The sequence below is a fragment of the Caenorhabditis briggsae genome (assembly GCF_000004555.2).
Source record: "Caenorhabditis briggsae complete genome, chrII, whole genome shotgun sequence".
NCBI classification, from domain to species: domain Eukaryota; kingdom Metazoa; phylum Nematoda; class Chromadorea; order Rhabditida; family Rhabditidae; genus Caenorhabditis; species Caenorhabditis briggsae.
Genome location: NC_013486.2, coordinates 13,995,255 through 14,021,416, shown reverse-complemented (window position 1 = coordinate 14,021,416; position 26,162 = coordinate 13,995,255). Strand labels below are relative to the sequence as shown.

General features: G+C 37.2%; 11 protein-coding genes across 11 annotated transcripts in view; 3 read left to right on the top strand and 8 right to left on the bottom strand.

Moving 5' to 3' along the window:
* CBG07878 overlaps positions 1-1,203 on the bottom strand; it is a gene marked incomplete at both ends in the record, with an annotated part of 1,790 nt that extends 587 nt beyond the window's left edge. The window contains one exon of the mRNA XM_045242999.1: positions 826-1,203. Coding sequence (XP_045093597.1) covers positions 826-1,203 — 378 coding nt within the window. The remainder of the gene's footprint in view (positions 1-825) is intronic.
* CBG07873 lies at positions 365-12,810 on the top strand (the record flags this gene model as incomplete). Its single annotated transcript, XM_002631853.1, has 5 exons — positions 365-665; positions 10,227-10,311; positions 11,483-11,668; positions 11,800-12,061; positions 12,625-12,810. 5 exons carry the CDS (start codon positions 365-367, stop codon positions 12,808-12,810), a joined length of 1,020 nt encoding a protein of 339 aa, XP_002631899.1.
* On the top strand, positions 1,765-2,103 carry CBG07877 (the record flags this gene model as incomplete). Its single annotated transcript, XM_002631856.1, has 2 exons — positions 1,765-1,921; positions 1,982-2,103. Coding segments are annotated over 2 exons (279 nt in total), but the record flags the coding sequence as incomplete, so codon positions are not given.
* On the bottom strand, positions 2,724-2,780 carry CBG25718 (the record flags this gene model as incomplete). The annotated part of the gene is made up of 1 exon (XM_045242997.1): positions 2,724-2,780. One exon carries the CDS (start codon positions 2,778-2,780, stop codon positions 2,724-2,726), a length of 57 nt encoding a protein of 18 aa, XP_045098728.1.
* CBG07876 lies at positions 3,060-4,297 on the bottom strand (the record flags this gene model as incomplete). The annotated part of the gene is made up of 3 exons (XM_002631855.2): positions 3,060-3,366; positions 3,412-4,185; positions 4,236-4,297. 3 exons carry the CDS (start codon positions 4,295-4,297, stop codon positions 3,060-3,062), a joined length of 1,143 nt encoding a protein of 380 aa, XP_002631901.2.
* Positions 5,179-6,653, bottom strand: Cbr-sri-62 (the record flags this gene model as incomplete). Its single annotated transcript, XM_045242996.1, has 6 exons — positions 5,179-5,251; positions 5,296-5,419; positions 5,471-5,783; positions 5,832-6,068; positions 6,316-6,441; positions 6,498-6,653. The coding sequence occupies 6 exons, from the start codon at positions 6,651-6,653 to the stop codon at positions 5,179-5,181; spliced, it is 1,029 nt and encodes a 342-aa protein (XP_045093596.1).
* CBG07872 lies at positions 12,409-14,344 on the top strand (the record flags this gene model as incomplete). The annotated part of the gene is made up of 4 exons (XM_002631852.1): positions 12,409-12,434; positions 13,784-13,949; positions 14,091-14,155; positions 14,206-14,344. The coding sequence occupies 4 exons, from the start codon at positions 12,409-12,411 to the stop codon at positions 14,342-14,344; spliced, it is 396 nt and encodes a 131-aa protein (XP_002631898.1).
* A 157-nt stretch (positions 14,345-14,501) lies between these two features.
* CBG25717 lies at positions 14,502-14,882 on the bottom strand (the record flags this gene model as incomplete). The annotated part of the gene is made up of 1 exon (XM_045242995.1): positions 14,502-14,882. One exon carries the CDS (start codon positions 14,880-14,882, stop codon positions 14,502-14,504), a length of 381 nt encoding a protein of 126 aa, XP_045098727.1.
* Positions 14,883-15,970: 1,088 nt separating this feature from the next.
* Positions 15,971-16,068, bottom strand: CBG25716 (the record flags this gene model as incomplete). Its single annotated transcript, XM_045242994.1, has 2 exons — positions 15,971-15,999; positions 16,047-16,068. The coding sequence occupies 2 exons, from the start codon at positions 16,066-16,068 to the stop codon at positions 15,971-15,973; spliced, it is 51 nt and encodes a 16-aa protein (XP_045098726.1).
* Positions 16,069-17,296: 1,228 nt separating this feature from the next.
* On the bottom strand, positions 17,297-21,704 carry CBG07870 (the record flags this gene model as incomplete). The annotated part of the gene is made up of 11 exons (XM_002631851.1): positions 17,297-17,373; positions 17,460-17,554; positions 17,600-17,713; positions 17,759-17,865; positions 17,912-18,161; positions 18,257-18,335; positions 20,883-20,980; positions 21,023-21,139; positions 21,186-21,292; positions 21,338-21,596; positions 21,664-21,704. 11 exons carry the CDS (start codon positions 21,702-21,704, stop codon positions 17,297-17,299), a joined length of 1,344 nt encoding a protein of 447 aa, XP_002631897.1.
* A 598-nt stretch (positions 21,705-22,302) lies between these two features.
* Positions 22,303-25,256, bottom strand: CBG07869 (the record flags this gene model as incomplete). The annotated part of the gene is made up of 7 exons (XM_045242993.1): positions 22,303-22,462; positions 22,509-22,625; positions 22,671-22,780; positions 22,828-23,083; positions 23,139-23,276; positions 24,988-25,200; positions 25,249-25,256. The coding sequence occupies 7 exons, from the start codon at positions 25,254-25,256 to the stop codon at positions 22,303-22,305; spliced, it is 1,002 nt and encodes a 333-aa protein (XP_045093595.1).
* Positions 25,257-26,162: the final 906 nt, after the last annotated feature.

Genomic DNA, 26,162 nt, shown 5'->3' with positions numbered 1-26,162 from the left:
ATATTCTCAATAAACAACACCCCTGACACGACAACGAAGTTGGCTGCGTCTGAAATAATCTTCGGACGAAAGCCGGACATCCCTGAGAACATATTCATTCTTCTATTCTACTCACCAAATGGCTGGTAATTGATTTTCCACCGGTCTCAAATTTCTTTGATTTTCATCAAAATTCCTTGTTTCAAAATGATCTGTAACTGAATCTGGATCTTTTGAAGTGTAATCTCTATTTTCCTGAATATTTCTATTTATTTGCACAAACCAATGGCGATAAAACTCTTCCTGATCTATCAGATGGCCAAGGTGGTATGATTACAGAACGGTCGTGACAAGAGCAGCGGCACGGCGCCAAATAGAAGATCGGATGGCAGCCCTCGAACTCAACGAACGGAGAAGCCACGGCTGGCCGAAGTTCAACCCAACTAAGGAAAGCTTCCGCAGCTTCATCCAGCGAGTCAACGAGCATGCCAACGCCACCATGCGGACGGAAGCGGATGCACTGAGGGCTCTACCAACAATGCTGTCCGAAGAATATCTGGAAGCCTACCGAGCTGGAATCAACGCGAACGACACCTGGCGGACAATACTGGACAAAATCCGAGATGCTGTGCTCACACCTGCCAAATGCTCGGAGTTCCAAGCCAAGCTGTCCGCTTTATCCCAAGGTGGGCTGTCTGTTCAAGAATTTGCGAAGCAAATCAAGGAAGCAGTCAACATGGCATGCCTGAATCAATCACGACCGACTGTGAAACAGCTTTCACCTCAACTGTGTTCAAGGAATCGATGAAGAAACTTGGAATCCACCACAAAATGGCCGCTCCTTACCATCATGCATCCAATGGAATCGTTGAACGCGCCAATCGTCGATCGTTGCTTCGCAAATTCTTGAACAGACAGCCCACCTTGGGATAAAGCGGACAGCTTGGCTTGGAACTCCGAGCATTTGGCAGGTGTGAGCACAGCATCTCGGATTTTGTCCAGTATTGTCCGCCAGGTGTCGTTCGCGTTGATTCCAGCTCGGTAGGCTTCCAGATATTCTTCGGACAGCATTGTTGGTAGAGCCCTCAGTGCATCCGCTTCCGTCCGCATGGTGGCGTTGGCATGCTCGTTGACTCGCTGGATGAAGCTGCGGAAGCTTTCCTTAGTTGGGTTGAACTTCGGCCAGCCGTGGCTTCTCCGTTCGTTGAGTTCGAGGGCTGCCATCCGATCTTCTATTTGGCGCCGTGCCGCTGCTCTTGTCACGACCGTTCTGTAATCATACCACCTTGGCCATCTGATAGATCAGGAAGAGTTTTATCGCCATTGGTTTGTGCAAATAAATAGAAATATTCAGGAAAATAGAGATTACACTTCAAAAGATCCAGATTCAGTTACAGATCATTTTGAAACAAGGAATTTTGATGAAAATCAAAGAAATTTGAGACCGGTGGAAAATCAATCACCAGCCATTTGGTGAGTAGAATAGAAGAATGAATAGGGGGAATAAGAGACAAATATATAGATAAGAGGCAGAAATAAAGATAAGATACAGAAATGTACATAGGAGACGAAAGGCGTCAACACATCAACTTCCTAGTTTTCGGTTTTTGAAAAATTGGATCTGTTAACTTTATCTTCTAGCTTTGTTCATTCACTATGGTATCGCTAATGACGTCTCCGCCCCATCAAGAAAAAAGTTCACCTGTTTGCCAGCCAACTGATTTCCTGTTTTTAGCTGGCAATTTTTCTCAAGTCGTCACTTTCCCTTACACGGAACTCATTTGAATGTATGACATTGGCTTTTCCACTCCCTACTGGCTTATCACCTATTACCACGTCATTGGTATCATCTCATTGCTGTTTGACGCATTTTCCATTTATCTCATTTTGTTCAAAAGTGATAAAATTGATAACTTTAGATACTTTTTTGTTAAATTTTCAGGTGGAATTTTTGAAAAAATTGAACTTTTTTGGTCATTTTCAACTTCAAATTTTTAGCTAGCTTGTTGTTTTACTGATATCCATCTAACGTTTCTTATGCAACCTGTACCTTTATATCCATTGGTATCTGGGTATATTTTGGGATTTTTCGCACAATTTGGAGCTACTCCTCATCATTGTATGGTGAGTTATCAAGAAAAACGACAATCGGAACAAATATTTTCAACCATTGGAATACCCTCTATTGCTAAAGAGAAATAGTTTGCATAAAAAATGTGGTCTTGAGTTGCCAATTTTTGTAATTGCTTTTTTAAGGATCTTATGAAACACATTTTCTGTAGTTCTGAGCCGGATAGAAGCATTTTCAGGTGAGTTACGTATCGATCTTACTAAAAAAAGACGCAAAACTTTTGTTGCCAAAAATTGCCGAAAGTTGCCGAAATTGCCGAAATTTTTTTCGGCAATTGCAGAGTTGCCGAACGTTGCCGAAAAGTATTCGGCAAATTGCCGAGTTGCCGAATTGCCGAAAACATTTTGTTGCCGCACAGGTCTGGTTTTGATAGGTATCAATGTAGCGCAAAGTAAGAATTATTCAAAAACAATTGTACTGATTTTTTATTTGCAGTTATTGTGGAATTCTTCCTGGTTATTGCCTGTTTACATTCTTCTCTCAATGTTACTGTTCTAATTATAACATTTCCACCGTATAGAAAATTTGTAGTTCCTTTTTTCAGAAGGCTGAAATTTCGAATTGGAAATTCTGTGATATCGTTGAAGCCTTCATCCATAGTTGTTTCTCATAATTAGTTTTCGCGCGAATTGATCGCAATGAATAATAGGAACCTGAATTCATCATGCATGTTTTTTGCGAACCAATTTTTCACCTGCGTATAAAAGCGATTTCCTTGACTACGTTTCAAATTGTAGGACCAACCAGCCATGCGAGGAGTTGGTTCAGAATGAAAGTGGTACAGATGGTTGGTTTTACAGATTTATTAAAGTCAAATTCAAGAGTTAATAAAAATAAGGGAGAGTGATGCAAGGGAAAATTGAAGTGGGGGAAAAACGACCGATACATTGAAATGAGTTTTAAATGGCTTTATGATGCTTTAACGACTTTTAAGAAATTGTATTTTAGGTTAATCTGATGGAGTCAAATGATGAATATGTTCGAGAAATAAATGTAACCAGAAAAAATATGCGATCAATAAGGTCAACAAGGGAATCACAATTGCAAAGTAATTAAAAGGCTTTCTAGGAACTATCTTTGGCTCCTCCAATGGCTCAGTTTCCTCCTTCTGAATTTCTGCAGACGATCCAACAGCCATAACTTTGATCACAACTTTCGAGACCACTTCAGACCAGTAATAAGTTTTGCCTCCATAGACCACAATTTTTGATTCCGAATCGATTTGTATTGAAACAGCATTGATATCGAAGAATGTCCTGAAAAATATCAGTAAGAAATACACTTTCGTTTCAGATACTCACTTCGTATTGGTCACCTTCACTTCCTCACAAGTTCCTTGAAATCTTTCCTTAATATTTTCCATTAATTTTTCGATGGAGTCTCTATCTGATTTAAGAATAGAAAAACTTGATTCAATAGCTCTACGAGTTTTCCTCCAATATTCAATCAGGTCCAAAATTTTGATGTTGGTGAAACCGTGTTCATATGTACGGATTATCACTTCTTTATTGGGCAAGTCTCTATGCGTTTCCAACCAATTATCCGGCTCCTCGTAATCATAATCCATTATTATAATTTTTTCAGCTGTCCGGACGAGGGGATTTTCAAAATCATTGGGATGACATACATCGATATGTAACTCTTTCAGAGGACTCCTCTGAACAATTGGATGAAATATTGGCACACCAAAGACCGAATTTTCTAGTACACTGACTTTCAAATTGGAAAGTCCATTATCGAAAACTGTGACGCACTGGACATGAATATTGCTTCTTCCTCCAAAAAAGTATTCCATAACTTTTCTAAGAGCTTCTTCAATTCCGTAATTCCTCGAAAACTTTTTCTCAGCAAAAACTTTTGTGTTGAAGTGATATATTCTCATAGTAAGCGGATGGTTTGGCATTCTAATAGGCAACAGTGTGTACATTATCCTCATTCTTGGTATTTCGAAGAAAACTTTGTATTTAATGTTATTAATTGAGAAAGTATTATCCGAGAACAATATTGTTTTCACACGCAACGGAACACTTTTTTCAACTCTGGATATTTCGGGGCATCGTCCAGATAGGGAGAATCTGATAAGAAAATAACATATTCAAAGCTGAACAAAATATAAAAATCGTACCTGCAATTAGCTTCCATGTGTTCCAAAATACTCCTCAGCACGGGATACAAAACTACAGGCATGTTGAATGACAGCAGAAAAAAATGGAGGTGGATAGGGCAGCTACAACTAGGTGGATAGGAAAGCTACACAACACAGAATACAGACGACCTTACCCGTAAAAAGAAGATGATGGATTTTCTATTCTACGTCGGTAGTAGTGTGTAAATTCAATAGTTTCAAAAATCAATAAGGTTCTATTGATTATTAGGTTGGTAGAAAAAGATGGCGCACTTTGCCATAAGACAACTAATATTGTTAGAATGGGATCCTCCGTTCAGCCCACCTCCATTTTGACACCTTCCTTTGGTACCCCTCATATCGATATACACGGTTGACACACATTTTGACACACAATTTTTGAATTAAAAAACCAATCGGTATATTCTGAAGTTCCGAAATTCTGAGTTAACGAAATTTCGAAAAGTTCCGCAAAGGACGTTCCGAATATGCCTAGTAGTTATGCCGATTTATTAGAGTACCACAAGCATTTATATTCTTTTGTTAACACTTCAATCAAGGAAGCTGGCAAAAGGGTTCAAGAATAAACAAATTCTAATGAACGGGGGAAAATTTGTCTGATAAAAACAAAAATGGTACAGGGAAACCATAGAGACTAAAACATAAGAATGGTTGTGAGTGACTTTCTGATAGTAATCGATTTTGTAGATATGGAACTGGGAATGGACTTGATATCGTTAATGATAAAAACGTAAATGAGTTTAGCAGAAAAACCACAAGCAAAGTATGATCGACAAGGTCAACAAGGGTACTACAATATTCGAAAAGTAGCCAAGGAATCAATTTTAAGAAACAGCTGATAACTTGGTTTGCAAATAAAAACATGCATCATGAATTCAGGTTCCAATAATTCATTGAGATCAACTCAAAACATTTGCAAAAACTAACTATGAGCAATAACTATGGATGAAGGCCTCAATGTTATCCCAGAATTTCCAATTCGAGATTTCAACTTTCTGAAAATAATTGTAATTGTTTTAAAAACTTTCTCAACCCTTACCGTTCGTCTCCTCTAAAAATTAGCGAAACTACAAATTTTCTATACGGTGGAAATGTTATAATTAGAACTGTTACATTTAGGGAAGAATGTAAACAGGCAATAACTAGGAGGAATTCCACAATAACTGAAAATAAGTGCAAATTTTTATAATTTTTTTTTTTGAGAAAAGTCTTACTTTGAGCTCCATCGATGCCTATCAGAACCACAAACACAAAGAATATGGGCGGTACCACACAAACTGATGACGTGGCAAATTGAGCTAACAAACTCCAAATCGCAGCTCGATGTTTTTGATAATTCGAAGCAGATATTTGGGTTTTAAGAATTCCCAACATCCGGAAAATGTTTGCAAGAATCAGGCAAAGTATGAAAAATGAAACAATTCCACAAGTGACCGCAAAGAGGACAGTAACCACAAAAAAAGTATCAGGGTCATAAATTGAAAAGTTCGGAAGGGACTGGAATCCAGAGAGATATTCTGGGTAGTTCTGAAACTATTAGAGGAAACTACAGTAACCTGCAGTAACCGTAGTTACCTGTCTAATATAATCAAATTGAGCATTCTGGTCCATAGAAGTTTGTGCATACATTCCGACTACCATACAAATGTCAAATGCGAAAAAGAAAAATAAGAACCAAACCAGCCAACCAGGCATTATAAACTTTTTCAAGGTGTTTGCAATGGCCTGGTGTTTCCGGACAAAACAAAAAATCATCGATTCGATTTGATAAATGAGACAAGCAATCACTATATTCTGAAATCTCCTAGTTACCTTAAGCACTCTAATAGAACGCCACCCGAATCGTCAAATTTGAGACCATGACCATTTCCGTGGAAGATATCACGAAGCTGCTTACTAATAAAATGTTGCTGATATCATGATAAACATTTTGTTAGTTGACAACTCTTTGAAATCTTTCAAAAGAAGTGAGATACACAGGCTGAAAGTGGACGGTCCGGGTAGCGTTCTATATGAGTGTTTACGGTGTCATTATTAAATTGTTTCTCTGTTAACTCACCATACAATGATGAGTAGTAGCTCCAAATTGTGCTAAAAATCCCAAAATATACCCAGATACCAATGGATATAAAGGTACAGGTTGCATAAGAAACGTTAGATGGATATCAGTAAAACAACAAGCTAGCTAAAAATTTGAAGTTGAAAATGACCCAAAAAGTTCAATTTTTTCAAAAATTTCACCTGAAAATTCAACAAAAAGTATCTGAAATTATCGATTTTGCTGCTTTTGAACAGAATGAGATAAATGGAAAATGCGTCAAAAATCAGTGAGATGATACCAATGACGTGATAATAGGTGATAAGCCAGTAAGGAATGGAAAAATCAATATCATACATTCAAATGAATTTCATGTGGAGGAGAAGAGACAAAATAAAAAACACCGGCTACTAAGAATACGGAAAATGAGTTGGCTGGAAAACAGGTGAATTTTTTTTGGGTTTTGTTAAGTAGGGCCTGACGTTTGATCGATATGATACTGGTCATACGGGCCGCCCGAAAAGGGATATCCTAAAATTAGTAGTAAGTAATTTTGATCCTAATTTTCTTATTTTCGGAATTTGTCCCCGGGAAACCATCACTGTTTGTAGAACCTTTCACGATGCCAACAGAACCTCAAACTTGGGTAATCAAACTTTTATTGAAAATAATATTGAAAAAAAAACAAAAAGAATAGGGAAATTAAGCAAATGTCAAAAATGGAAAAAAAAAATATTTTTTCTGTATTTCTTCCAAAGTATTTGACCGTGATATTTGACCACAACTTCTTCGATATTCCCGGCAAATCTCCCAGAAAATCAATGCTGAAAATTATGAATATGACGAGCATCCCGATCCCCATGAAAAAGTCCGTTTTCCAATGAATCCAATCAAACCATCACAAATATTTCGAATAAAACTTTCAGTGTCTCCAATGATATTTCCTGAAGTCAACTGTTCTGTGATGATAGCAAGTTTTTCTTGAACTGCATCTGCATCAAACAACGGTAATTTTTCTAATTCGAGGAGACGTCACGGAGCCGTGGTTGGTGTTGGCTGGTCGGATGTTCTGAAATATAACAAAACTTCATAAATTAGAATCATTCTGTTCACCTAAAAGTCCCCTTGGTAATTCTGCGAATTTCGATTGGTTGATTGGTCAAATGTTCAACAACTTCAGCGGGTCTGAAAAAATGCTTTGAATTGTTGAAAAAGAAAATGTAAAGTACTTCGAATTTTTGATCTCGGCTAGCAAAAGATCATTGGCAAAACATTTATTGAAATCCAATTCAAACTTTGGTAGTTTGAAGAAGGATTTGAGATGTCTGGAAAATGTTTTCATTGTTGATCCCATCTTTTACAAGAATCAATTTTAGCGTCGAAATTCCCCGTTTATTCTGTTCAGCTTCAGTTGAAATCATGTTCAGAAAAACAACCCTCACAGTTTCCAAGTATATCGTACTTGGTGTTCGGTCGTTTCGGTGGTAGAATAATTCTTAATTTGTTAACACAATCTATTTGATGGGAAAATATAATATGAGAGAACTGGGGTTCCTTTTATATAGAACATACTCGGTTTACTGCATTTAATGGGCGGAGACTGGAAGGGATGCGATTTTAACGAACTAGATAGATCGCGTGGTTGGATCAGTAGTGAAGTGGATGGGCAGTCGGATTAGTGAATCACAAAGTACAAGGATTGGAAAAACAGTACGAAGGTGATGGTGATCAAAGTACAAAGGAGAATTATTAATAATCGAGCTTGCTTCTCGACACTCGGTTCATTTTATTGCAAGAGAAGTAGTGGTTGAGAAAAGAGTTGGCATCGGTCGAATTTATGGACGGACTGTTGCAATAAGGGTGCTAAAATAAACCATAAAATATTTCGGAGAAAAAACCATAGTCACATACGCTGCTTTCCAGTAACAGTGCATGTAGTAGTGGGATTTTCAGTAACATTCTCCACTTAACATCCTCAACTTTTTCAACAGTAATTTGGTAGTTCGCGAACGATTAAACAAGTGATGACGTGCAAGACTAGAATCGAGCATTACTGAAACATGGCGGATTAAATGGGAGCTACAGTAGTTTTTCTAACAGAAGCCCACCCTATGCATGCACTTTCAGCCTAATTAACTTGGTTCCTATGAGAGATATAAAAAATCTGTCCACTGGTGAAATATTTTCTATAAAATCACCAAAATTTCACCGATTGAAAAATTATTGTCGTCTCTCACAGAAATCGAGACAATTAGGTTCAAAGTTGACAATTGAGGTGGGCTTTCAAAATTCGACATATCAATTTAATCTCGAAAGCAGAAAAGAATCAAACTCGCCTATTTTCAAGAAAATTCAGCCAAATAATTCCCAGAAAATAGAGAATACGGACCATTTTGAAGCAGGGAATATTATTAAAAATCAAAGAAATTTGAGGCCGGTGGAAAATCAGATACCAGCCATTTGGGGTGTTTGAAAGAAGAATGAACGGGAAAATAAAAGACAAACGGAGTTGACATGAATCATTTCTTTTTCTCTGAGTTTCTCCATTCAAACATTTCGGAGGGAAATTCAAAAAAAATGTGAGTCAAAATGTGGTTTTATCGGAGCGATGGTATGTGAGGCTTCTTCAAAAATAAAGATCGCCAACCGCCGGGTGACCGGCCGCCAACCAAGCTCTGCCTGCCTACGAGGTCAACTCCTCAAGAGCCTATTTCCAAAAGTCAAAATCATTAAATTTTTTTTTCTTTTATGGATGAAAAAAATTTTCAACATTGGTCTCTCAACATTGAAATCTTAGAAACATTTCGAAATTCTTTTTTTCGGCAATTTCCAAAAAGAGATTAGTGACATGAAGAAAAAGAGGAAGGGGTAGGAAAACGGCTTATTCTTTCATTTTTGATGTCCCGCTTTCCCCCTAAATTCAAGTATTAAAATCTTTATAATTTTCGGTCCACATCCCTTTTCTTTTTTTTTCAATTACTAATAAATTCTTTGACATTTGAATACATACGGAATATATAACCAAACAGATCCCGTTGTTTTTTCCTCTAATTCTACTAGTTAGGGGATCCTGGGAAAACAAGAAAGAACGAAAATTAGCACGTTTCCTTTTTCTTTTTTCCCGACTGCATGTTGTTTGTGTTATTTGTAGGTTTTTTACTTCACAAGATACGAAAAGAAAACTTTTTCTTCTAGATTCGAAGTCTTGAGTTCTATAGTTTGAAGTAAGCTTTCCATCTCACGCGAATTCCACCCGCCCGACCCGCCCGGGTGTGACACCCGCCCGTCGCTTTATTTTTTTCAGGAATTCAGAAATTCAGAAATTCAGAAATTCAGAAATTCAGAAATTCAGAAATTCAGAAATTCAGAAATTCAGAAATTCAGAAATTCAGAAATTCAGAAATTCAGAAATTCAGAAATTCAGAAATTCAGAAATTCAGAAATTCAGAAATTCAGAAATTCAGAAATTCAGAAATTCAGAAATTCAGAAATTCAGAAATTCAGAAATTCAGAAATTTAGAAACATCTTAAACTCAGAAATGTTTTGAAATCTAAAATTTTCTTCGTCCTGCAAGTAGAGAAAATCATTTTTTAAATCGCTGTTTAGCACTGAAGTCGGGATTTTTGGTACTGAAAATGCTATAACTCGACTGAAACTGGCATATTTTCAGTGACTTCAAGAGTTGCCTTCTTGCCAAGTTCCGTGAGCACAGCATCGGGATGTCGAGTGGATCGAAAAGGACTGCGACATGTCCGATTTCGCTAGAACCAAGGATTTGACGGAGCGCGCTCTTTGAAAGAACATCACATTGGTCCTCGGCATTACTTTGGAAAACATTCCGGATATTCATGGTGAGGAAAAAGCATACTGTAAATCTTCTTTTTGACCTACGCAACAAATGTCAACAAAGTTTTAAATTAAACATTTTCAGAAGCCAAACGAGATCGTCAACGAGTGTCCACGCTTCACGAGTGTCCACGCTTCAAAGTTGAAATTGGAGGAAGAACTTTGAAGATGTAGGAATACGAAATGACGGTATGTTTCAGTTTTTTACAAGAACCAAACAGATCATGGGTGTTTTATGGGTCATGAAAATTTGGGTCTGGTATTCATCTAGTGTGTTTTCTAGCCTATTTAAACGTGGTGGCCTAGAAAACCCACCTTGCAAAAATTAGGCAACCATGTCAAAATGACACCCAGAAAACACACCCGAGTCATGTTAGACCATTTCCTTCTAGAAACTTTCGAAAACTGTTCCTAAGAACTTTAATTTTCGAATTTATTTTTCGAAATTACCCATTTTCGAAAAAAAATCTTTCGAAAAAACACAAACTATTGCTTTGCAGTTCGATCAGCGCCAAATTCTCGAAGCAAGGAAATTGCGAAGAAGACTACGACGGAGAGGCCGACTTCAATATCGACACAATCTATCGAAGGATTTGAGGAACCATTTTGGAGATATTGGAAAGCAGAGTGTGAGAGAAACCAGAACAATGAGTCGATGTTCCGTATAACTTTTTTGTTTGTCTTAATTCCTGTTTGCTTTATTGTCACAATGCTGGACTTGTATCTTTTTTGGGACTTGTGTTCATTTAATAAACGTATGAGTAAATCGATTATTTTGTTCCTGAAAAAAAGACAATGAAAAAGATATCTGTGCATTCGTGCTCAATTATCTCGGTTCTTATAAAATATATTGAAAGTTTGTCTACTGATAAATTATTTATCATGAAATCACCAATATGTTATCAGTTCACAGATTTTCGTTATCTCGTATAGGAACCGAGACGATTGAGCTCAAAATGTACGTGTCTGCATAAATTCTAGAATTTATCAAAAGAACAGATTTCCAAAAATTTGATTGTTAGACTGAAAAAATCAGATTTGCTTTGAAGCAAAGTATACCTTATTTTGGCTTGTGCAGAGTTAGAAACCAAAGAACATAGTGATTTTCCTTGCCGAAACGTGTAAAACTAATCAGAAAAATCTGAAAACACTTTTCAGAAAAACTTCCGTCTAGTATAGTTTTGATTTTTTGAAAAGATAATCATAGTCCAGACTCTGAGAAGTCCTATAAACGGCTGGAATTTTCGAGTTAGCAAACTTGAAACAGCTGCAGATTTTGAACAAAAGCACCATGAATACGTAAGATTTATAAAGTTTCCCATTACTATTTAAAATTTTCAGCCAATGGATAATCGACCTTATGCATTATGACCCTCACTTATCAGCAGTTTCATTTTTAGTGAATTCCATTCATTTGGTTGTCCTAGTTCAGAAATCAATGAGAACATCTTCAACAAATATTATATTGTTGGGAATTGCGGTTTCTAATGTGATATACATGGCTTATCCTATTATAAATTGGATGAAGTGTGCATTCGATGATAATAAGCCATGGCAGGGTTTAGGGTGTCGTTCAGGGAGAGAGAACAGCCTATGTGTCTTTTTTTCAAACTCTATTCCCAAAATACATCCAATTAAAAGTACTGTACCTTTTCCAGAACTAACACCGCTACTAGTGTTTCTTTTGGACGGAAAGCCTGTCTTCTTCTCTTTCTTCTCAGTTCCATCATTTCCTTTGCATATCTGTTGAGTACTGAAGTAGTACCTGGTTACTGGTCAGATTCAGAAATTGAATGTTACAAGCGTTTTTCAAATAAAACATCTGGTGAAATGTATAACGTGTTGCCATCAGAACTATCACAGTGGAACGAATATTTGTTTTCGAGGGTTCAGATGGCGTTGGATGCAATTTTCAGCCAGGTAAAGTATCTTGTAGCTGTCGGAAATTTAGGATAAAAATGTTCAGACCATCCCAGCTGTTCTATTTCCTATTCTTACCCTTTTACACATAGTTGCAAAATCTCGGGCCGGCCCGCGGGTCGGCCCGTCGAGAATTTCGGCGGGTCGGGCCAGGTCGGGCCAATGAAGTGCCGGCTTGGGGTCCGTGCAGACCTTGAATTATTTCACATTTTTTTCGAAATTTTGAAATTTTCACAAAATTTAAACAAAAACGACTTATCCCGGCCCGGCCCGGTTCGGTCCGGCCTTTTGCAACTATGCTTTTACTGATTCTCCAGCTTCAAAAAATCGAAGAATCTCGGAACAGGATGTTCTCAGACTCCAACGAAAACAAGTAGTTTCGGAAATTGAAAAGTTTCAGATTCCCACTCAATTAGCGGAAAAACTTTTTTCAGTTACAATGAATTAAACGACGTTTTTAGAATCACATGACATCAGTTTCCTTCTAAAATCTTTTTTGTAATTAACACAAACTTCTTAATTAAAGGTGGGGGGACAGGAGATTTTTCGTAGTTTTTTTGTAGCTAGAGTATGCATTCTACCGTGACGGTGTACAACGCTTAATGTCACTCTGCGTACAGCTGTCGTCCTCGCCTTTATGTATGCAATCGGGCGTGCGCTTTCTCTTTGCCCGCGTGGCTCAGTCGGTAGCGGCGCCGCACCCTCAATCATCGCCTTCACAAGTTCAACTCCTCGAGAGGCATCTTTGAACGGAATTTCGAGAACATTATTTTTTTCATGTCCCCCCACCTTTAATTAATGAAGATTGTCTTCTTTTTTTCCCAGTCCGTTAATTTGAATATCATATTACGTCACTTCTGTTGGATGTCTCTCCCCTCTCCCTCTCATTATGCTCTTTTCTTTGACATTTCAAAAGTATCACCTCTTTGCGGATGTCAGAGTATAGTAAAATCATGAAGACGCAGAGATCACTGTCTCTTCTTCTGCAGTTATATTTTCCCAAACGAGTGGACACACCAGGCCTGTCTACGTACACAGAACGTTAGCCACGCCCACACCGCCCGTCTCTCTTCGTTCTTACCCATTTTACTCATTCGTCTACTTCTGGCGCAGTGTGTATGTGTCTCCATATTCTGGTGTTTTTCCCATGAACCCTTTGAATGAATGGGTTCTGGAAGAACACCTTATTTTTCTAAATATCTATTATTCTTACTCTATCCAGAGAATCCTGTTCGGAATGGATTCGGAAAGAGTAATTTTCTAGTATTTTTCTGAATAGTTTTTCTACTGCTCTTCGAGTCGCTGCGAGAAGTTAAAGGTGAGAACAAACTTCTTCAACAGTTTCAATGTTTTTGAAAATACCGTAAAACCTCTAATAGAACGACACCCGGATCGTCCACTTTGAGCCTATATATCTCATTTTCTGTGAAAGATATCGAATAGTGGCTAACTAGTAAAATGTTGCTGATATCCTGATAAACATTTTACTAGTTAACCACTTTTTGATATCTTTCAAAAGAAGTGAGATATATAGGCTCAAAGTGGACGATCCGGGTGTCGTTCTATTAGAGATTTTACGTATAACGAAATCGCTGTCTTGCACGGAAACCGGAATTTTTGGTGCCGAAAGTTTAGTTTTTGCCTAAATATTAAGAAAAAATTCTATTAGATGATAAATCAAAAAATCTAATAACTTTCTCATTAATTTATATTTATTTCCAGAGCTCGTAATCTCGAAGTCTTCGCCGACAAGGCAGCTCTTCTTCTAAAATGGTGGAAGCCCGAGGATGTGGAGGAAGAGATGCCCAGGACCGGTCACTACTTTTTGCACATCTACAAAAAGGTGGCAAAGGCCGACGATTGGAAGACTTCGGCCCAAATGGAGTTTGTGCGGGACCTGCTATTCTGGCTTCCAGTCCACTTGGCGGATCTCATAGGACCCCCCCCCCCCCCACGTCCTTCGTCCATCACTCCACGGTGCAGCCAACAATCAAATTTTTGTTTTAAACCCAGTAAATTCCTATTTCAGCGATCTCCCGCCAGCTCTTCGCTTTACTGCTTGACGAATGGAGATGTCGGACAACGAGATTCGCAGTAAGTAATCATGAAAAAACATTGTTTTATCAAAAATTGCATACTTTCAGAAAGAAACGCCTCACTGTTTGTCTACGATCGGACAAAATACAAAAGTGCTCCGTTGAAGAGAATGGCAGCTGGAAAACGCTTCCATGGCAGAAGCCAGAAGGATGTGTCGACATTCCGCACAAGTATTGGAGAGTATGACAAATGATGTTTGTGTGTTTTTTTTTTCGTTAGATAGTTTTTTAAATTAACTATTTGTTTCAAAATAAATGAATTTTTTGCTGAAACTGAGGTCAGAGTACTGTAACTACGGTAGAAAATTTGAAATCAAGATTTATTAACCCATAGCTTTTGAACTTCACATAAGAAAATAAAAAAGACACAGAAAGATCCAGAAAACATTAACCAAGCCCACAAAAAACAAGATCTTCAATTCATTTCGATTATTCTCACGAATCCGTTCCTGATACATCCAGAACGACATCGGATTCTGATACTCTCCTCTGAATGCCTTGATGGTATGATTCGGTGGTGCCCTCATGATAGTCTGTCTGGCTCCTAGACCCACGTGCTGATATCTGACCTCTTCAAACCGGAAAACCGCAAAGCAGGCCCAGATTTTGGCGACGATCTCATTGCGAAGCTTCCGGAAGCGTGTTACAATTCCATCGAACCATTTCTTCTCGAAAAATCGGGTCCTTTGAATGCGCTCAGTGATGTTGGAGTGTAGATTTCCCATTCTGGAATGATACAACGATTAATCTGAACGCCAAGAGAAATAGAAACTGAGAAACGGCGAAAAAAAGAGAAGGGGTAAGATGAGAGTATGACCTTGGAAAATCAATAACCTGTAAAATCAATATCGAATCGTTTCTTTCCAAATGGGCCTGCAAACAAAAGGTCCTTGACGCATTGCATGGGAAAAAGACCCAGTGTTCAGGGGGGACATTGAATGTGGTTCGAGGGAAAACAGTTCATAATATTGCGGTATGTGTAGTTACAGTACCCGCAAAAAGTTTGTTAAAGAAGCAGGGACATGAAAAAAGTTTTATTAAACATTTGGCCGACCTTGCCTGTCAACTTTGAGCTCAATTATTTCGTTTCCTGAGAAAGGTATCAAAAAGTTGTCAACTAACAAAATGTTTATCATAATAACAAAAACATTTTCTTAGTTGACAAATTTTTGACATCCTTCACAAGAAACTGGATAACTGAGGTCAAAGGAAAGATTTTTTTAATACGATACATAGATTTCAAAATTCGAAAATTCAACGGTTATTTGAATACGTGGTGAAAAAAATTATTTGTTAGCAAAAACGTTTTGAAGAAAACTAACTAAATTTTAGACCAAAGAATCTACGTAGAAACCCATTGACCTCAGGGAAAATGCTATAAAGGAAGAGGGAAATGGAGGGAACAATCAGTTCTCACTTTCTCGGGGGTCCGGAGAAGGAGGAGAAGGAGCCAGGAGCTCCACCTGGAAACCAAGGGCTCCAGCCGGGTCCTGGGTCCTGTGTCATAACCTAGATTTTATTGTTCAGTTCATGACCTAGATCTAATTTTTTAGGTCATGACCTAAATTTTCTTTTTTAGATCATGACCTAGGTCTTATTTTTTAGATCATGATTTTCAGGTCTTGTCATGACCAAAAAAAAATCTAGGTCACGAACTAAAAATTGAAATTTAGGCCATGACTTAAAAAAATACCCAGGACCCAGAACCCAGCTGGAACCCCTGACTCCTTCTCCTCCTTCTCCAGACCCCAGAGAAGAGGAGAACTGATTCTTTCCTCCATTTCTCTCTTTCTTTATAGTATTCTCCCCGAGGTCAATGGGCCATTGTGGGTCGTGGGTTTTCTACGTAGCGTTTTTGGTCTGAAATTTAATTTTTTTCTCTTCAAAACTTTTTTTTTTCGCAAATACCATTTGTTTTTCATCACGTTTAAATATCTATTGAATTTTCACTTTTGAAACCTGTAAAACTAAAAAAGATCCTCCCTTTCACCCTAATTATCTCGTTTAATGTTTGAGATATCAAAATTTTGTCAACTAATGAAATGTTGCTGATTTTAAGACAAACATTTTTGCTCTTAAAAATTGTTTGATATCTTTTACAGGAACCGAGATACATTAACCCAAAGACTATTATTATGGAAAATCCCATATTTGATTCTATTAATGAGCCAGGTTAGGGAAAATTCCATGGTGCGTTTAGACAGGTTAGCGGATTTTGGGAAAGTAGATAATATCTGCTTTCCCCATTGTGACCAAGTGAGACAGGTGACGGAGGATGATCAGCGTGAGAGACCGATGAGGGAATTTGAATAAAAGTAATCAAAAAATAATTTACGGAGAAGTACAATAAGTACTAACACAAACATCCAGACGAAAACAGTGAGTCCAACAATGTATAAACAGAATTCACGTCGACCGTCCCACCACTTCTTGTCTTCGGCTTCTTGACGAATAGCAAGTCTCTTCAGACCATTCGCTCTCTTTTGATCACGAATTACTTTTTTGAGCTTTTCGTTTTTGGCGGTGAGGAGTTTTTAATCCTCGCTGAGAAGATGGTCGAGTTGGGCGGAGATCGGAGTTATTCTGGAAGAAAGCAACGATAGAATGCAAATCAAATAATACGGTATTGATCGGTTAGACACTAAAAAAGGAGACGAAAAAGAAGACCAAACTGTCTATCTGCTAGTACGCGACATCTAAATGGCAGATACCAGATGACAGACTGTATTGGAACGATGTCTCGAGGGAAAGAAGATCAAGATAGGCAAGATGGGCTAATTGGACAATAGGTGTTCTTATCGAATGGTATTATGAGGGTTAGCAGGTGTTTAATAGTGGTAAAACCTGTAATAAAAGGGTCCTTACACTGTTAAGTTTGAGCTCAATTATCTCGTTTCCTACGCAAGATATCAAAAAAGTATTCACTGATAAACAATTTATCTGACAACTTTTTGATATTTTTTATAGGAACGGAGATAAATTGACGCAAATTTCGTAGGTAGGGGTCCCTTCTACATATTACATGTTTTACCGTATATCAATTTATATTTATTTTTCTCTGAAAAAAAATTGTTGAGGCTATAAAAAAAATTTTATCGGAACAAATATACGGATTTGGTTTGAATTCGGTATAAAAAATCTACAGAATTCGGAATTGACGACATAATTCACTTCCAATTAAGTTGTATTCCCACTGATTGCGTTCGGACTGAGCGCCTGGAATCTTTTCACATTTTCTACTCTAATTTTAAACATCCTACCCTAGTCCTAGATTCAACCTTAATTCTCAATAATCCTAGTACCGTACTCCGATACTGTGTAGACATTGCCAAACAAATTGGAAAATGTCATAAGCGATGTCATCATTGTCAACGCATCTGGGTAATCGTAACATTGTCTGGAAATGTCTTCTTAGTTTAGACCTTGCGAAAAATACTTACACCTCAAGACATCACTTTGGTAATAAAAATGGAGAATATACAAAATTCCAGTGGGGAGTGCTGAAATCACATATGCAACTGTGTTCAAGAACACGAATTTTGGGGTTGTGGGGCTTCTGAAAATATGTCAGAAATTTAAAAATATAAAATTTCTGGACTACTTGTTCTGGTTGGAGTTTGAAAACATCTTGCTTCGGGATTCTTCGATTTTTTGAAGCTCTACAATAAGTAAGAAGGTCCGAATCGGAAATAGAACAGCTGGGATGATCTGAACCTTTCAATATTCATTTTCAGACAACTGAAAGGTAGCTCACCTTGCTGAAAATAGCATCCACTGCTAGTTGGACCTTCATAAACAAGTACCCATTCCTCTCTGTTAGTTCCGATGGTAGCGTTGTGTACACTATAACAGATGTTCCATTCAGAAATTGTCCATAACATTCACCATAATCTACACGAACCACTTGCATTCTTAGAAGATGTGTAAAGGAGAAAATGGAGCTAAGGAAAAAGATATTAAGACAGATTTTCGATCCGAAAGAAACACTTGTTGCGGTGGCGGAACTGAAAAAGGTACCATAATAGTTGGTTGGAATGGTACTGTAGATTATCCAAATTTTACACCCTAGCTTCAAAGCGCTAAGGCAGATCTCACTTACCTCATCGGGAACTCGAGCACAAATGTTATAATTGAGGTCATTGCGATGCCGAAAAAAACGTCACATCGTCTGACATCATCTAGAACAGAATAATAAATTCATTGGAATACGACGTAAGTATATGAAGAGGTTTCAAACTGTGGGCGTTTGAATCCAAATCTCTGGCCTTACACTTCCTAAATTCACCAATTTCCCGATGTTCATATAATTAAAAACTCAAAAATTAAAAACTCCAGAAGCTAGAGAATTTGAAAACTCGGAAACTTGAAAATTGGAAAAATATGAGTTTTTGGTTCAAAATCGAAGAAGAACCTCCGAATTCGCATATTCCTGGATTTTCGATTTCTGAATTCCTGAGTTTTCAAATTTTTGAGTTTCGAGATATTCAATAAAATAGGTTCAGCCCCTTAAAAGTGTAAACTGAGTTCACAGTTTTAACTCCAGAATTAGACTCAGAATTTCAAAATTTAAAAAACCTCTAACAAGATCTTTAAAATTGAAGTTTTCGAACTTCGAAATTTCCTGCTGAAGTTCTATAAATTCTTAATACCGTATTTCCTCTAATAGAAAACCACCCCGCGAGGTGCTTCGAAAAATAGAAGACCACCCTCTATTAGAAGCCCATGGGCTTCAACTAGAAAAAATAATGTAAGTCAAAATTCTAGAATTTTTGGAACTGAGGTTTTAGAACTCGACAATTTCTCAATTTCTGAACTTTCTTATTTCTATATTTCGGAATTTCAGATTTTTAGAATTTCAGAGTTTTTTTCCGGAATTTTAGAATTCCTGAATTTCAAATTTTTAAATCCTGGAATATCAGAATTGCATAAATTCAGAATTTTGAAATTTAGAATTGCAGTATGAAAGTTTCGAATTTATCAAAACACTTAATTTCAGAATTCTTAACTTTCGAATTTCCAAATTTCAGATTTTTCGAATAAAATTTTTTTTTGAAAATAATTCGTTGAAAAATTTAAAACGACCCTCTAATAGAAGTCCACTCTAAAAAAGATGTTGAAAAATAGAAGTCTATGAGCTTCTTCTAAAGGAAATTCGGTATATTGACAATTCTAATTCCTCATACACTGAATTTCGCAATTTCCAATTTTCAGGCCCTTTTATAAGATTACGGGTACTGTAACCGGAGGCCAGGAGGTTCAGCCCCGAAGGGGCGCAAACCGACTGGTTATAATTGTATACACCAAAGAACTTATTCATTTGAACAGCATTTTATATCTAGGTTTCCGCATTTCTTCGGAGAAATGAAAATTTTCAAAACTTAAGAAATTTCCAAGAAAAATGTCTAGAAGTTGTTCTTCAATGAATGTTTTTAGTCTGGAAATTTCCGGGTGTGAGAATCTGAAAAAGTAAGATAGACATGGGGAACATTCTCTGAATAATTAAAAGAAAGTCTGGTTTTTTTTTTTGAATCAAAGGCTCATTAGAAAACATATACACATAGTATCAAAACCTTTCCGGTTGTGTTAAAAACATTTTGAATTAAACTTTGAAAAATCGATTTTTGAAAAAGTTGTCAACTGATAAATTTCTTATCATAATATCACAAACATTTTGTCAATTGGCACATTTTTGTTATCTTGCACAGGAGCCAAGAAAAATTAGCTGAACCCTGATAGTGTAGGGTTTTATTACAGGTTAGACGGTATAAAACTTGCGTACGGACCGAATCGGCTGTACTTTAAGGCTGGAGTTGCTTTCTGAGCTGGGGTTTACCGGGTTTTGCTTTATCATTCACTTGTATCATTGCCGCTTTCGACCCATTTTTTAAACTAAAAAACTATAAAAAAATGATATTTCAAAACGATTTATTGACGTAAAAAATCAATAAGCACAACTCAAAATAAGTGAGAGAAAAGCGAATAATTGGAAAAGTTCGACAAAAAACCCAAAAAAAAAAGTTTTCCTGATATTTTGCATAGAGAACCCCCATGAGCATACTTGTAACGGGCCGGGCCGGGCTTTTTCCGGAATTTCGGAGGCCCGGCCCGGCCCGGCCCGAGCCCGGCCCGTCATTTCACTAGTTTCGAAATTTTCAAAAAACACATAAGGGGGGACCCTTATGTGATTTTTTCGACCAAAAATTTTTTTTCGAGTTTTTCGATCTTTTTTGATCAGACAGACAAACAATCCGAAATACGAAAAAAAAATGGGAAAAAAATATTGAGAGCTCAAAATTTGGCTCAAAAATACAGAATTTTTGACACCGGGCCTTCCAGGCCGGGTCCGGGCCTTGAAAATTTCCTCAGGCCCGGCCCGGAATTTTACAAGTATGCCCATGAGGGGTTGAACTCATGACAGGCAGCTCAGGGGTACAGCGCCGCTACCGGCTGAGCTACGAGGGCGCGAAGGCGCCTGACGACCGATGGTCTACATAAGCGCGGCGCGATTTCGTCCCCCGAACTGCCCCCGAAATTTTTGCTGTCTCGCCTCCTTTAAATGAAATAATAGAAAATATGCGACTCAATTAATAGTCCCTTGAATTGGATGCGCACTAACTGTGTTTGCTTTCAATACCTGAAATCTTCCACATTTTCAACCCCATGTTCAAAATTGTCTACCGTAGTTCCAGAACTATCCTTAGACCTGAAAAAACCCAATACCGTACTCCGATACTGTGTAGACATTGCCAAACAAATTGGAAAATGGGTCAAGGTGATGAAAGATGTCAGAAAATCAAAAACTAATAGGAAATCGAGACATCCTCTGGAAATTTCTTGCATCTTTGAGCCCCAAAAGAACACTTACACATCAAGACACCATAATGGAAAGAAGGAGTAGATGAGGTAGAAAATTCCCGCGGGAAATGAGGAAATCACATAGGTAATCGTGTTGAAAATTACAAATTTAGTGGTTGCAGAGTTTCTGGAATGTGGGAGGGAATTTGAAAAATAATAATTTGTAGAGGTACTTGTTCTGGTTAGAATTTGAAAACATTTGATTTCGGGATTTCGCGATTTTCCGGATCTCAACAATAAGAAAAATGGTAAGAATAGGGAACATAATAGGTGGAATGATCTAAATCAATCAATCTTGAAATTCCAACAGCTAAAGGTAATTTACCTTACTGAAAACCGCATTCATTACCATATAAATCTTGGAATACAAGAATTCATTCCACTCGAATAGTGTTGACGGTACCATAATGTACAAATCAAAAGATGTTTTATTTGGATTCGATTCCTCGTAACATTCCCATTCAATGTTACCAACATAAGCTATATCTGTTCCGAGGAAACGTGCAAATGAGATAATGGAACTAAGAAGGAATGCAATAAGACAATTTTTCCAACCAAAAGAGACACTTGTAGCGGTACGAGATCTGAAACAAGTGCAGTACAATCGAGTGAACCTGTTTGGGACGATACTAAAAGATAGAGCTCACTTACCTCATCGGAAACTTGAGCACAAATGTTCTAATGGAAGCCATTGCTAGACCTAAAAAAGCGTCACATCGTTTGACATCATCTTGGTTTGACATCAATATTTGTTGAAGATGTTCTCATTGATTTCTGAGCCAGTACCACCAAATGAATGGAATTCACTAAAAATGAAACTGCTGATAAGTGAGGTGTATACCATTTAAGAGAGTACATCCACTGTCTGAAAAAATTTTTTCTGGGAATCTTCAATCTGAATGAATCATACCTTTCCATGACGTTGTCGAATTAGAGGTTTCTGAATTTCAAAAAAACACACACAAGTTTGAAGGCCTGTTCCGTTGGACATGCATTTTATACTGAGGTTCCGTTGGAAAACAATACGAAGAAATGAATCCGACTAGACCATTTTTTGTCCCACCATGGATTTGTTTTCAAGAAAATTACTTGGTGTGAGAATATTTAAAAAAATATAGAGGACACATTCTTTGAATAATTAGAATTCAGGTACTACCTCACGATTTAGAAGTACGTGATAACTATAACTGAAGGAATCCACTAGAAAAAGCCTTTTGTCACTTAAGTTGGATTTCCGCTAATTGAGTTTGCTTTGATAACCTGAAATCTTCCACATTGTCCACTCCCTATTCAGAAATTTTCTACCGTAGTTCCAGATTCTTTCTTAAATCTCAATAATCCCAGTACCGTACTCCGATACTGTGTAGACATTGCCAAACAAATTGGAAAATGTGTTAATGTCATGAGGGATGTTAGGAATCTCAACGCGAATACAAAATCCGCTAAGTTTCTGAAATTTTTATCAGGATTTAGTCAGAATTCCAAAAAAGACTTACACCTCCACAAGCCAAGCAATATCGTATGAGTGGAGGACATAGAAAATTCCAGAGGGAAGCGTGGAAGTCACATACACTATTGTGTTCAAAAATACTAGTTTTGTAGTTGCCGAGTTTCTGAAATTCGGGCGGAAATTTGACATTTTCGATTTCAGGAACTACTTGTTTTGGTTTGGGTCTGAAAACATTTTGTTTCGAGATTTTGACTTGACTTTTCGAATTTGAAAAATTAGCAAGAGAGTCTGAATGGGAAATAGAACAGCTGGGAAAATCTGAAATTTTGTAATCTCAAATTTCAGACAGATAAAAGCTACCGTACCTTGCTAAAAAATGCATCCAATACCATGTGAACCCTCGTCAACAAGGACTGATTCCACATTCCTAATGTCGATGGTTCCAACACATACATTATAGCCGATGTATCATTTGAAAATCCCTTTTTACATCTTAATTTGAGATAATTGACAGGGTTTATTTGTGTTGTTAGGAAATGTATGGAAGATATGATGGAACTGAGAAGAAATAGAATGAGACAAGTTTTCGATCCGAAAGAAACACTTGTAGCGGCGTCATATCTGAATTTAGTAGAATATAACCGAGGGACGATACTTTGAGATAGAGCTAACTCACTTCATAGGGTATTTGAGCACAAATGTTCTTATGGAGGCCATTGCAAGAGATAAAAATGCTTCACATCGCCGGACGTCATCTTGAACGGTATAAGAAATCCAGGAGAAGATTACGTAGGCGTATGAATCCGGAAGTATGCTAAAATATGAAAATTTCGTTTAATGAAATGTCTCCATTCAAAAAATCAAGGTTCAACATCTCTTAACCTCACCATTGTTTGTTACTATTGGATGATGAAAAACAGGCTTTCAATTTATATTAGCAGCAAAAAATATTTGGTTCGGCTCACTAGGGAAGGTTGTAATCGGGGGTGGAACTTCGGTATGAGACCTATATCATTCGAAAGCTGAGAATGAGACATTTTCAAATATGTATTCTGATTTTGCTGAGGAGCTACCAGTTTCGAGAAAATCAAGTTTCAAATTTGGCTCAAATTTGACTCTTAAGGGCGCCGCGCCTCCCCTCTTTCTTATATAGATTGGGGGAAGGGAAGAACCAGACAGCAGTGGTGTATTGGCGAGGAGGGATGAAGAGTATCCAACCGGTTGTAGGTTCGATTCCTCTTCCCGTTATTGTTTTTTGATTTTATTTTTGGTTTTTGTGGCGATCTTCAAAATGCTATGAACGCATTTTTTTTTCGAAGAAAAATTTTAATTGGATACTTATTTTTTACTTTTTCACAAGTTTTGAAAAGTACATACCCCATAGCTTTTGCAACTTTCTTGAAGCAACGCTACAAGTCTTTTTTCAGTTCTTTATTTCAAAATCCACAAGACTTGTTTGTTATTGGGGTTGTAAAGTGATAAATCAATAAGAGATAATGTGCATATGTTTTTTCTCAAGTTTTGAGTACTACTGGGGGATTATCGAAGAAATATGGATTGTAGGATGTTCGAAAAAAAATTAAAAGCTCTCGATTCCGAAAAGGATAAAGCTTCCAATTATTGCTAAAAGACTCATTTTATAGTTTCTGTGTGTTTAGAATTCGTTTTAGCACATTTGAAAAATTTTCGAAAAATAGTTTGAAAATGCCAAGGGGGTACCCCATGGATATTTTTCGTCAAAATTTGCTTTTCTGTAAAATCGAGAAAACTTTGTCAGATCGTAGAGGAACATTTGAAATTGTAATTACAATCAAAAAACTTTCAAAATCTTTCACCAATCATCGAATGTCTTTCTCTCAAAAATCAAAATGTAGTTTGAATAATGCTTCAAAAAAAGTTTTTCAAAGCATATAACATAAGTATTTCATAAGTTTCGAATAAAAGAGAATGATCCCATAAAGTTTTCAAGTTTTTTTCAAAAAAAAAAAAAAATTTCGCAAAAAATATCACCATGGGGTCCCCCCTTTGCATTTGCAATTTCTCAGATTTCGAACCCGATTTTCTCGAAACTGGTAGCTCCTCAGCAAAATCAGAATACATATTTGAAAATGTCTCATTCTCAGCTTTCGAATGATATAGGTCTCATACCGAAGTTCCACCCCCCATTACAACCTTCCCTAGTCAGTCGCCCGGGATAGGTAACCTTCAACCCCGTCTAAAGGTTCCGTTTGTTTACTATTAGGCTCGTAGTTCTTGACTCTTTGTAGGAATGTAAGTTTTTTGCTCGATTTCTAAGCTTTATTCCTTGTTTGTTACGATTCAACCCGGTTTAGCTATAATGGATCGTTATTGCAACCTAAACACTTCCTACAAGAACCTGATACCCCGGACATCCCGTGAGCAATTGCTCACAAGCACGTCTCAAAATTGCTCAAACTGAGGCAATTTTTTTAGAAATTGTAATAAAGTTGAAGTAGGCCAACAACAACAACCTCAAAAAAGGGTCCAATGACCATAAACCTTACCATGGTTTCATAGAATTGTAAATATCTTTTAGCGCATCTATTATAGGGTAAGTCATGTATGCCAAATTAGAAACCGCAATTGCTAACAATATAATGTTTGTGGAAGATGTTCTCATTGATTTCTGAACCAGTACTACCAAATGAATAGAATTTACTAAAAATGAAACTGCAGATAAGTGAGGGTCATAATGCAAAACATCGTGTATCCATTGTCTGAAAGAATTGGATAGTATTGGGGATCTTCATCTGGATGATTCTTACGTATTCATTATCTCTCCGAAAGGTCGGTAATGACACTTTAGAACTAAAAATAGGTCATCGTAAACACGCTAATAGAAGACCGTCAACTTTGAGTGTTGACCTCTTTCTTATATCTTTGACGGGAACCGAGATACAGTGGCGAACATTAGTGAGTGTCACTATATACTTTTGTTCATAACTTTGCTCAAACTTGTCCAATCATCGAAAACTTTTTTGTTAAATGTATCTAAATACCTAACACATCGGTTTGTAAGTATTTTGAAACTCAATAAATTTTTGTGTCTCCTGAATTTTGACAGACGTGACGATGACTCCAGAAGTAAAAAAAAACAATTTTCCGTCAGAATTTTTTAAAAGATTGGCTTTGTGATAAAAAATGTTTGGTGTAGATTAATTAGCTACCCAAAAAAAAAACTTTGAAGCGGTTTGGAACACTTGCTCTTGAGATGTGCTCACTGGAGCATAAAAGGTATTTTTCTGGAGTTTGCCTATAACTCGGCACAAATTGATTTAAATTTTCTCAAATTTTGGGAGAATGTGTGTCTTCGCTTGCTCTACAATATGCATACAAAACGTTGTATTTTGGAAATAACAAATTTTTCATAATTTTTCATTTTTGCGTATCTATTGTCGGAATAAAAAAAGTGAGACTCGGTGTTTGCGTACTTTGATTCCCGCCTCCCCCCACCGACGCTCCGCCCATCGGACGTGCAAGGACGCCCACTCGCTCGCAACGGTGAGAAAATTTGAATCATTTTGAGCCGAGTTATAGCCAAACTCCAGAAAAATACATTTTATGCTCCAGTGAGCACATCTCAAGAGCAAGTGTTCCAAACCGCTTCAAAGTTTTTTTTTTGGGTAGCTAATTAATCTACACCAAACATTTTTTATTACAAAGCCAATCTTTTAAAAAA